The 12,424-nt window shown below is 47.2% G+C and overlaps 1 protein-coding gene across 1 annotated transcript; it reads right to left on the bottom strand.

Annotated features, from left to right (window-relative positions):
- Positions 1–5,592: 5,592 nt before the first annotated feature.
- Positions 5,593–6,741, bottom strand: LOC140660384 (urotensin-2 receptor-like). The gene has a single exon (XM_072881231.1). The coding sequence runs from the start codon at positions 6,739–6,741 to the stop codon at positions 5,593–5,595; it is 1,149 nt and encodes a 382-aa protein (XP_072737332.1).
- Between the last annotated feature and the right edge of the window lie 5,683 nt (positions 6,742–12,424).

Genomic DNA, 12,424 nt, shown 5'->3' with positions numbered 1-12,424 from the left:
GTGAAGTAGCTTTGGTCATAGCATGTGACAGTCTGATGTTGTACTTCAGTAACGTGAGATGTGATAAACTGAGGAAAATCTCTCAATTTTAAGCAAGAAGTGTCTGGACTGTGTTGAACCAGTTTTGCTTCTTGTGTTGCTGCTGAGCATGAAGCTGGTGACTTCTTATAGCTCTGAGGTCTCTTTCCTGAGTAATAAAAGCTAGTGAAGGGTCCATCACTGTAAAACTAAAATTATTTTTCCTCATATGCATTTCTTTGTTAATATCCAAAATGGATTTATCTGCTGCTTGGCACTCACTCAACAGTGTGAGATTTTTTTCTGCAATGTTTGCAGTTAGCTTTCGGTTTTACTACACTGACAAAATGGGAATTGGCAATAAATTGCCTGCTTTTGCTCTGCCTCTCCTTTTCCAGCCCACTTTCAAATATGCCCCTATTCTTGCAGCATAATTTGTTCTCTGCTCTTACATTGCCTCCTTGATAATCTTGATTCCACCACATTTCTGATATGCCTGAATCAGTATCCTTAACTGCAAATCAGGTGTACCAGGGTGTAAGCAGAACTTACAGTTGAGATATTGAATTTGGACATGCAAAAGTGATCAGAATCATTTAGAACTGACACTTTTTTGCAGGATATGACAGCTCATGCAATAACTAGATGGCATAGATCCCCACGCAGAGCTGGCCTGGATCCACGTGTGCATAGGAACAATATTCAGCATGCCTGGGTGTCGCTTGGAAGCAAAGCTGGCCAAATACGAGAGACGGTCTGATACTTATCTTCCAATGAATTCTCCAGTCTTGCACTGGAGGCAGCTAGAGTTTGATCTGGAGAAGGAGTAATAGCTGTGTGAGGGTCTCAGGAATTGATCATGCATTTTGAAAAGAAGGAGGGGATAAAAAGACAGTCTGAGTGTGTGCTGCTGTAGCAGCTCCTCTGGGCGCTGCATGGAGGGAGGCTCAGGTATGGCTGGGGCAAATAATTTCAGTGTAGGCGTCCTGGTGTGGCAGGCACGGCAGATGCAAGTGGGACAGCACCAGCAAGAGGAATGTTTTTTCTAGGCAGCTCTGCCAAGGTGCGGATATGGTCTCCAAGATCTGCTCAACCTTTGGCCTCTCCTTTTAATGCCCTCAAGCAAACACTGAAATGAGAGGTTTCCTAGCAAGCACCCCAGAGAAATGAAAGGAGATCACCTGCCGATCTGGAAATCCCACCCCTCACAACCCGACTGCATACTCAACTAGTGACCTAGAGCTTAAGAGCTCCTTATATCCCTCTTCCTCACCCAGCCAGTCCTTGTTCATCTTGCAGCTCTAAGTGAAGCTCTAAGTGAAACAAAACGGTGCATGTTGATTTATTGCCCAGATGCTCTTCTGGGAGCATGTGCCAAGGCTTTTCGGTCTGGTTAGAGGTAAGCTGAAGAATTGCTGGCCTGGTTATCTCCCAGGGACCGAGGTGGGACACCTGCACAGGAGATAAGGGTGGCCCAAATCGGCCTCATCTTGTGCCTTTGCAGTCACCGGGTTGCAGGAACAAGGAGGGGGCTCAGATGGGACATGGGTTGTCGATCAGCTTAAATCAGGCTCCGTCAGCAGGCGGGGAGGGTTTGTGCCTGGTTGCTGTGACTCTGCGGGTGGGAATTGGGCAGAGGGTGGGCACTGCACCACTCCCCACTGTGGGTGCCCACTCTGTCCAGGCAGGTTTTGGACAGAGGGGTGCACAGCGCAGCGAGCAGCTGCTCTCTGCTTTGCTACTTAAACCGCAGGACTTTTTGTAAGAGTCCTGTGGTTTGAACAAAATGGACAGAGGATTTTTAAAATTAAGTGTAAGCAAACTGAGGAATGAAACTTCACCTTGAAGTGAGAAATTGTGTTGGTTTGCCTCCTAAAGGCTGAAATGAGACAATTCAGTATTTGGAAAAAGAAAATAAAAGAATTTCCAGAAGGATTCTTAAATTTCTGGGTGGATTTGCAAATAGTTTGGGTAAGCACAATCGTCATCCTTTTCTGGCAAAGACACTATCCAACTGAAAACGTTGCCTGGCCCCAGCTGTAGTTTGCTGCCTGTTTCAGCCACCAGAGTGGGTACCCGGCCTTTCCTAGCTGGTAGGAGCACCACAGGGGCCAGCATCTCTGTCCTGGCCTTTTTTGGACACCCTGCCACATGGTGTATTTACAGCTATACTTTCTTTGAGTCTTGAGGCATTGCTAAATGCTCCCTGGCTTAAATTAGCAAAAAATTGGTGTTTGATTTCTGCTACCTGGAGTTCAGCTGGTGAAATCCAGTCTGTGGGCACTGAATGCCCCAGAGATGGGGGGATTTAAGACTTCAGGATGATGAAAGAGCTTCTGGTTTCACCCCACAGGGAAGAAAGAGCTAGCAAATAGGGTGCAGGTGTAGGGGCATGGTCTGAGGTACACAAGCACCCAGCCATGTGTACACACACATCCCTTTCGCACTGATTCCAAATTTTGTTTATGCAAAAATCAGTTCTTGGATCTTTGACTGATGATAGGTTTCTGCAAGGAGGAATAAATAGAGATGCAATAATTATTTTATAGCTATTGTTAACCAAGCAATTTATCTATGTCTTGGAGGAGGCAGTTCCTTCTTTGGACCCCACTGACTGCTCAGGCCCCCTATTTATATTCAGCAGGCTCTTGTGGTTGAGTTGCTGTTTGGTTTCAGGAAGAGGACAGCTGTCATGTTTGGTACCTGAGTGTGGCTGATGCCCTGTAAAGTTAGTTGGGAATGCAGAGCTGGGGCACATGCTGCTTGTGAACTGCTCAGAGCCTTGCTTTTACCTGTAGACTTGGAATAATATTCCCTTATTGTTGCCTGTGCTGAGTGGTGATGGATGCGAGTGTTTGAAGGAGCAAAAAAACCCCAGCCTGGGGTGGAAATTGAAAGGCTTGAATGAAACATTCATCGTTCAAAGATGACCCAGTATTGACAGAAACGTCACCTGCAATCATTCCCTGACTTGCGGGTGTTTTCTTTTCTCTTGGCTTTGTTGTGCTGATTTGACAAACACACTTGCAAGCCCCTGCTGAGAGCACAGCATTGGCTTCAAACGGGAAAGGGCTGAGGCTGTGTGTCCTTCCGGGGAGGCAGGGAACCCCCGCGCCCTGCCTTGAGCCCAGCTCACCTCCCAGGGCACGGCAGGACCTCTGGCATGGCCACGCTTTCACAGCACGTTGCTCATGCTGCTTTCAGGGTGCTTGTTGCACCTATTGGAGCCATGGCAGACTTTTAAAAAATATTTTCTGTGAGACAAGTTGGTTGTGGTGGGCTTGGAGAAGTTAATCAGAGCAGTACTGCTGGGGACAAAGGGGTTCAACTGATTAATTCTAGAGACCGATCTGCTCCCGTGTCTTTCGGTACCTCTTCTGCACTGTCCTCGCTGATGTGCAAAGCCTAGATGAATTGAGATTTGCAAACCTCCCTCTCATTTTGACTATCTGATTTTAGAAAAGATGGACTGTGCTTTCTAAAGGCTCAACCCGCAGTAGCTTTCCTTCACAACAATGGAAACTGCTCGTGCTGAGCTTGTCTTGAGCTTGTCTGGCTATTTCTGAGCAAGGAGAAGTTAAAATTGCAATTTCCAAAAAAAGGAGGCCAAATTTTACATTGTGACCCGTGATAAACACCTGACTATATAAGTGGAAAATGGGTTCATGAATATAGAAGCCTCTTCACCTCGCATACGTGGGCTCCCTCTTCCTTACAGTGGGATGAATGATGCTTTACTCTCTCTAATGGGCTTTGACTACTGTGTCTTCAGCCTGAGGAGGGCCTGAAAACTAGCAAGTACTGTCAACGTAGGAAATAACCAAATATAATGGTATTTCTGCCTCTCTGAAATCAGGAAGGGGCTAGTTCTGGAGTAGGACTTGCTGGTCAATGTACTGCACTGCAAGTAGGGTGCAGATAAGGTGCCCTGACCTGCAAGACCACTGCGGATGGTGTGCGTGGAGGCAGTTGGGAACACAAAGTGAGGCTCTTCCAGTTTCTGCAACAGTTCAACATTAAAACTGCATGTATGAGAGTCCTCTTTCATGACGTGTAATTTTCCCCATACATAACAAGCTTTAAGCCCATGCATGAAAGAGGCAATTTCTTTCCCAAGCATATCACCCAGGGAGGCTGGAAGCAGAACTTTCAGTGTCCCCATGAGCAATGACCATTTAAATGCCTTGAAGGGGAATAGATGGTTAAAACCTAAATTCAGCTTCTGTATAAGAAAACGGAGTGCACTTGCCAAATGATGCATCACACTGCAGTTCTGAATTTACTCCTAAGCATTAATTAGCTTCTAATTCTGTAACTTGGTTAGAGTTGTGTTGGCATTGCATCTTTGTATCCTTGCTAATGAGGTAACGGGGCTAATACAAGCAGAGGACTCCTGTACGGATGTTGGCAGCATCCCAGAGAAGGTACTTTTAGACTCATTGGAGAAGTGCCAGACATCATGGAGGATATATTTATACTACTGATGCTTTATCATCAATGAAAGCCAGGACAGGCAAAGCGCTCTCGGTGCAGGCAGGACTATATTCACTTTTTGTAGCAGTAAAGCAAAATCATCTCCTGTGAAGGGAACAAGTGATCTCACTAATAGGGAACTAGCGCTTTTACAACTGAGAATATTAGGGACTTCAGATAGCATAGCTTTGCCCATTGGAAATCACATCTCCTCACCCCCACCCTCCTCTCCCTCTGTCCTTTCCTCCTGGGCTTGGCGATGTAGGTCTGGTCCCTCAGGCTGGATGCTGCAGTTTGTCACTGGATGCCCTGAGAATAACAACATCAGAGGTTCCTAGTTCCTCCTTGGAGGAGGGCAGAGGGCAGATATGCTTGTCCAGGACAGATGATGCTCTCCCCCATGGGTTCTCATGTGTTTGGGGTCAGTGCATTAGGGGATGCTGAGTGTTCCCTGACTGTGGCACTGTTATGGGAAGCCTGTCTTGCTAACATGAACCGTGGTGTAACTCCACGACAGACACCTGTGTGAATGGAGAATCAAGCCCAGTGCATACACATGAGTGTAGGATAAATGTGAATATGACCAAAACCAGGACAAACACCCCTGGATATGCCTCATCCACGTTTTCCAGTCCTAGCCCAAATTCAAACTGGATTGCATGTCACAAACATCAGCTGCTTTGTCTTTATTTCATTGTTTTCAGTCCTCATACAACTACAAATTTAGCATTACTGCTAAAGAAAATAAAGAGCAAACTACAGCCATTCACAGGATAACATAATTTTAAACTCTGTGAGACAGCTGATACTATTAAAAAACATGGCCCTATTATAGGCTTTCATCATTGATGGCTACTTGAGGAGACATACACTATAAAATATAAAGATAAAAAGCAAAAGGCTATTTAGATATATGTTCGGCTGAATGTTGCTAGCATCAAATCAGTGGCACTGAAGAAAATGAGAATAGACGTACAGCACAGCCTCTGGACTAAATGTGTGCACATTATGGATCCGCTAGGCTTTGCCTTTACAATGTACACTTTAAATCAAAGCAACATTGAAGTCAATATTGATTGTTCTTGGAGATATATTTTACCTTCAGGCACTGCTGTTTCCCAAAGGAGCGTGAGCAAGAACATATGTCTCTGTGCAGTGCTGACTGCTTGTGGACAGAGATCTCCCTGAAATCCTCTGAAACCGATTCCTCCTTTGGAAGTACCCACTGCTGCTGCTAAGGGACCGCTGTCTGTTCTTCAGGTACTCCCTGTAGTTTTTGGTGAGCAGGGTGTAGAGGAAAGGGTTGATACAGCTGTTGCTATAGGTCAGACAGGTGGTCAGATAATTAATGTTCTTCATCACCTTGGGAGATAAAGGGAAGGATTCATAATACTGGAAGAGGAGCTGCCATATCCAGAAAGGCAAGAAGCAAGCCCAGAACACCAGCACTATTGTGAAGATTAAATAGAGCACCTTTTGATTCGGCAGCCGCTTGGTCTGCTTGAAGGATGCTGTTTGTGACACCCAGTAAATCTTAGCTAATCGGATGTAAAGGTAGCCAATGATTACCCCTGGACCCACGATGCTGGTACCAAAAAGGATGGTGAGATAGACTTTGTAGGACAGCTTGCTCCAAGTGGGCAAGCAGATGCTTTTGTTGTCCCTTTGCACCAGCTGGATCATGATGAGCATCGGGAGAGTGAGCAGCAGTGACACCAGCCAGATGACAACAGCAATGGCCTTTCGGTAACTCTTGGACCTCTTCACTGTGTCCAGGGGCTTCAGCACAGCAAAGTAGCGCTCTGTGCTCATGACTGTGAGGGTGAAGATGCTGGCGTGCATAGTGAGGAAGTCCAGACTGAACAGGATGCGACAGCCGATGTCCCCAAAGTACCATTTCTGAATGAAGTAGGTCCCAACGATGAAGGGGATGGTGAGAAGGTAGAGCAGGTCCGCCAGTGCAAGGTTGATGATGTAAATATACATGGAGGCAGATGATCGCAAGTAATGGCACATCACCAGCAAGGTGTAGACATTGCCTGTCACCCCAATCACACACATGAGGGAGAGGATTGTCCCGATGGTGCAGATGGCGATCATGTCCTCCATGGAACTGGTGGCTGGCATACCGTCCCCGGTGGCATTGGCGGAGGTGTTGGGTCTGATTCTGAACAGGCTGCTCTCGCTTGTGTCTGTCACCATGTAGGGGGTTGCAGAAAAGTGACTCTCCAGCTCGTCAGTTAGGGACATCCTCCTGGCCTTTTAATGCCAGAGGCTTTGTTCATGCTACTGGGGTCTGAAGATCTGTTCTTTCTGTTCTGAGAAATGCAGCTGCTGGGAGATGGTGAATTATTTCTTAGCAGGGTCTCATCCAAGGAAGATCTGCATTCTCTGCTAGAGGAAAGACATCAGAAACCAATATATTAGAAATCTGCCAGGCAACACAAATTATCATTTAGAAGTTACCTGTCCCTGAGTACGTATCTGCACTGTCTGCGTGTATCAAAGGTTGTCTGCACTGAGGCCACTCATGTGTAAGGTTCATGCCATCATTACAAGAGCAGAGCTTTGAGGAATGACATTTCTTAGTGTGTCCATGGTAAAGAGACAAAAGAGATTGCGTGGATCATTGGAACCGCTTGCTGCAATCCTTAAAGTTAGTTTGCGGTTGGGGAAAAGAAGCATCCTTCCTAAATTTGTAACAGCAACTTACAGACCTATCAGCATGATTGCTTAAACCTCTTTGCTAAATTCTTAACTCTGAAGGAGTAAAAGACCCCAAAAAAGGGGAAAACTTTGGATTTACCACTTGCAGCCAAATTGTTGTCTATTTTGTGTGATACACTCAAAGTCCTGTCCAGCATTTCTGCAGTGTGTTCACAGAGCAATTTTCCTTGAATGAGAAGCTCCTGGTATGTCCTGACCTGCAGTTTCAAATTGTAGCTCAGTGATGGAGAAAAAAAAGCATTTTCTATCTATAAAGCAATTTGTAGGCTGCACTGTGGGTTTTATATGTCTGTAAACACAGGTTTTTTTCATGCTCTCTGTCAAGTGTGATCCCACAGACTTTCATGTGTCCATGCGCAGATACATCACACAGACCTGTCTGAGAACCTGTCTAAACCTTATGCAGCGAGGTATGAGATTGCTCTGTAGCGTGTTAGGCAGGTAGTCACTCTTTGTATGTGGGAGCTTTTGGTGAGCTCAAGCCCAACACTATACAAATCATGACTGTGTTGCTTTGAATTTATACTGGCTCTGAATGTAGGCAAAGGGAGATCACACCTACCTGAGAGAAACACCGAAGAAGTAGCTAAAATGCCCAAATTTTAAGGCATACTAGAAGCCTGTGCCAACCTAAAGGTCACTGCACACAGAAGTGCGTTTGAACTATGTATTTTACGGAGCTCAGATTGTCTCTTTGTTTGGAAAACACTGCGAGAGGGGGTGCTGGACTGCCTTGTCCTTGCAGGGCTCAGCAGGCAAAGACTTCCCTCTGCCTCATTCTACCGGGCAGGTTGGGTTTATTTTATCCTGGGAATTTGCTAAGTTTTGCAGCTTTTCCCCGTGAGTTTGGTGTCCCTTTGCCTCCATACCAGCTCTGACTCCTTTGCCTTGTTCCTCCCACTTGTTCCTTGGCAGCAGGATTACAGCACCAGGCCCTCCTCTGCTGCCCTTGTGTCAAAGACCCTGGCAGTGACCTCTGTAGCACTTGAGGATGGACATTGTTCATCCTCTTCATGGCTTGCCCTCATCTTCTTTTCTTCCCATTACCACCTGCTGTGAGTGATGGGTGCTATGGAGATGTCATGCAAAAACTCTGCACAAAAGAGAGCAATCCAGGACAGAGCGAAATTTCTCCTCACTTAACAATTGGGATAGGGGTGCAAAAAAAAAAAGAGAAAAAACACAATACACAGAGCCCATCTCCCACCCAAGTTCCTTGGCTACAGACATCCGAGGGGGAGAGATGAAGCGTGGTCCTGCAGTGGTCAGTGCTCCTTTGGGAAGTCGTTCCTCTGGGCTGGTCTCCAGCAGCTTCACCAGCATCTCGGCTTTCTTGGACCTTGCAAACCCAAATCTACCTCCTCCATCCCTGCTGTGCTGTGCAGTCTCCTTCTGCTTGGCTTTGGGCATGTGTAGCCAGCCTGTCCACACATCGACTTGCTCCCTCATCGTCCACTTTATCAATGTTCATGTATGAGCTGTGCTGACAGCAAAAGCGTCACGCATGAAGGAGATGTGGATGCTCAGGGAGCTCTGCCTGCTCCTCTGCCACACGATCACCGGCACGCTTGGTCGGAAACAAATGGCTCTACGTGGGATGCTCCAGCTAAGCCCAGAGCTGGACACACATGCAGCTATCAAGCTCAGTTGGATTTGTGATAGCTCGTTTTCAGGAGCATGTTTCCATTGCCCAGGTGCTGTTGTCTTGCAGCTGCCTCACTTTGTGCTCCAGGTACTTGTAGCAGATCTGTGCCATGCCTGTGCATGTCTGTGCGGTTCCCTGGTGTGACAGCTCCTGCCAGAGCGAGCTCAGCACACCTCATCTCCCCGCTCTGCTCCTCTTCCACTGAACCTGCATTTTGCTTCATTCATAAAATTACTACAGCACTAATTCAATTCAGACACTTCACCTGTCTCCAGACAGAGCCCACAGCTAGGCGAGTCCTCACTCCTAGAGGAGGAAAATTAAGCAAACTGGGGAAACCTTGCATCGTTTTAAAGTCACTGTCATTGCTGCACCCGTACATAAATGGACACACTCACACACGTGCACACACACACAATAGAGAGCTTGTTATTCCAAGCAGCCATTCAAGCATCTTACGGTCTAAGCAATTTTCTCAGCCAATCCTGCCTTTCCCTCTACATTATCATCACACAGGAGTACCATGCATATTCCAGTAGCTACAAACATAAATGAATTTCTCCTGCTCAAACCTTGCTTTTAAATCCAGCAGATGAAGTTTCCTACAAGAAATAAAACAAAAATCTAGTAGTAGTAAAGCTGAAACTTAAAAAAGAAAAACAAAGGAAAAAAGAAAAAAAGAGAATCCTTCTTCATGGGCAGACAGCGAGAGATCCCTGTGCTCCGTCGCATCTGGAAGGGCAGCAGCAGGAAGGGAGCGTGCTACCTAGCCAAGTATGTTTGAAATCTGTGCGCTCTTAATACTCTCATTCTCCTCCCTTCACTCACGCCTGCTATTTCTGTTACTCGGTGACGTTAGGCATAGCGTGGCTTTGACTGCAGCCAGTGAAAAGCCTTTTTAAAGAAGCAGCATTTTGATAGCTGTGGCTTGTTTAGCTGGCTCCCCCCCCACCTGGCTGTGAGCCAGCTGGGGATGCAAGATGTCAAGGCTGTTTTAATCCCAGGACCGGTGATACGAAAAGCCATCCCACCCCTCCTTACATCGCACTGAAGAGTGCAAATGCCTAATGTTGCTTGAGCAAAACCATTGTGTCAGAGGAGAGTGGTTGGGCCAGGGAGGGTTAAATTCCTGTTGGAGGGTTGGCTGCCCAGGGAAATGGCAGAGCTCCTCGATTCCGAGATCAATTCCAAAGTGAAGCCAAAGTTTATTTGGGTTGGACAGCGTATTAACAGATGAATCTGTGCGGTGGTATCACGCACCACAGCATCTGAGATATTTCAGGCTGGCAGTAACAAAATGTTATCCAGGTTGTTTGGGGTTGAGCTGGTTGCCTTTCCCTAGCGATACTCAAGGAGGGTAAAGACAGAGCGAGATCAACCAGGCACCTAGAAAAAACGTAGTGTGAGGAAGGGGCTGGTACTGAGAAATGCTGAAGCTAAACTCAGGATTATTTTGATAGCAGCTGAACGTTGTGTTGGTCGCTTGCACATGATGGGATTGCTCTTTCTCCCAGTTCCCTGCTTTAGGTCTGTGGACTGTAGGAATTGCTTCTGATTTATGCCAGCAGGAAGCGAGGAGCACCCATTCCTCCTGGGGTGTCTCCTGCTGGACATGGGTGTGTGGGAGATGCCTGCCAGGCACATTGCTTGCTTCACTGGTTTGCATTTGGACAACAACTGCAATTAGGTGATGCTTCCCAGGATGGGGCTCCTGGGAGGCAGCAGCACCTGGCACACCAGCCCACCCCGGCTCATCCATCCTGCATCGCTGTTACTAACCGAGACCTGTTCCCTCCTCTAACTCCTTCCCTGGATACTTGTATTGTTTCTTCTTTGTTCTCAACCTTTTACACTCTGCTATCTGGGTCCTTTCAGATGCATCTTGTGTCTAAGGTCTTGTCTTCCTGCAGTGTGAACCCTGTTTTGCTCGAGCCACACGGGCTGAGTGTGGTAGCACCTGGAAAGATTGGTGAGCACCGGTTGTGGCTGCCCCTGTAACAGGGCAGTGGGTGTGCAAAGCAAGGCCCCTCTGAGATACGTGCTTTTGAGTGTGGTGAGGACTTGGATTAGGAGCAAATCCTCATGTGGAGGCTTAATTTTGCAATGAAAATAGATTTTATGTTAGCAGCTCTAACAAGGGCTGGCTGAACTCTAAAACCCCAACGCAAGCACCCTCAAATATAGGTGTTTTGCTCTAAAGATTTTCTCTAAATCTGTATTTTGCGGCTGGCCCCTAGACATCTTTGGAAAACTGCGGGCAGGAAGCTGCTTCTCACACTGCTCTCTGGACAAGATGGAGCTGCCTGTCGACTGCGTGACTCCAGTGAGCGGCAGAGGTCCCTCGATGAGCACTGATGGCGAAGCTGTTGGCAAAGTGCTTTATTTGTGGGTGGCCCACTGGGAGCAAGAAGGTCATTCATGTGGTCATTCATTCCTTTTCACATACAGAGCAGGGACAACCTGCTAGTGTCCTCGAATCCCCTTGCTATTGTCTGCATGCAACCCAAAGGGCACATTGGCATGAGCCCTGTGCAAATGCAGCAATGCTGACTGGGGAGGTGGGTGCTTCTGCTGGGCATGGCTTGGCCATGCTGCTTCACTCTCCAGCGTTTGGTAGGTGTGTGCAGGTCTCTCTCCAGGCACCTATGCTGGAACTGTCACACTCCTGTGACTTCTCTGTCACTGAGGTGCCAGTTGGGTTGGTATTGACCCATGCCAGGGAAAGGAAGGGGGAATGGGATGGGGAAAGGTTTCTAGCCAACCCATCAGTTTCCTGGACCTGTTGGTCCCAACCCGGTACTTCCTTTTTTGGTGTTTAAACCTTTTGCAAAATATTATACCAAGCATGTTTGTTTATCAGGAAATCTCAGTGCCCACAGGGCTGCCATTAGGGGAAGCTGGACTCCCATACGGTCTGTGTCCTGCTGGAGTCGTTAGAGGACGTGTCTGGAGAGGCGTTCAAGAGCAGTGTGGACAGTGTCAGGTTCACAGCCCTGGCTCAGAGGGTTGTTTGTACTTGTAGTTTTGCTGCTTCTGTTCCCCTTATCTTCCTCATCCATAAAACAGAGATCATTGAGCTCACTCATCTCCCGGTGCCTGAGTTTCAGGGTTTTTCACGTTTGTCAAATGCTATTAGAGCTATAGACAGGAGTTCCAGCCCGCATGATCTGTAACAGGACTAGGAACTGCACAATCCATAATGGATGAAGGTAGGAGCCCCCCGAGATATGAAACAGGTCTGTTTAATCATTCAAACAACATCCACTGCTACAGGGCTTGAGTTCTGTATAGGGGTCTTCTGAAGTTACTGCAAAGGTAATAACCATTATTATTCTATTAAATACAGGGCAAAAAAGATGACTTCTCCCCTTTGATATAAGGATTTATGCCAGTGCTGTGTGAATTTGATTGTGTTTGGTTACTGATTCAAACCTCAACTGAACCAGTCAAATCTCTTGTGTCTCTTGAGCTGGGCTGTGCACCCCGCCGGCTGTGCACCCCGCCGGCTGTGCACCCTACTGACTGTCTGCTGCCTCCCCTGGTCTGTGCGGGGCCCCTTTG

Source organism: Ciconia boyciana, chromosome 16 (assembly GCF_034638445.1).
Source record: "Ciconia boyciana chromosome 16, ASM3463844v1, whole genome shotgun sequence".
NCBI lineage: Eukaryota > Metazoa > Chordata > Aves > Ciconiiformes > Ciconiidae > Ciconia > Ciconia boyciana.
This window is presented reverse-complemented; position numbering and strand designations above follow the sequence as displayed.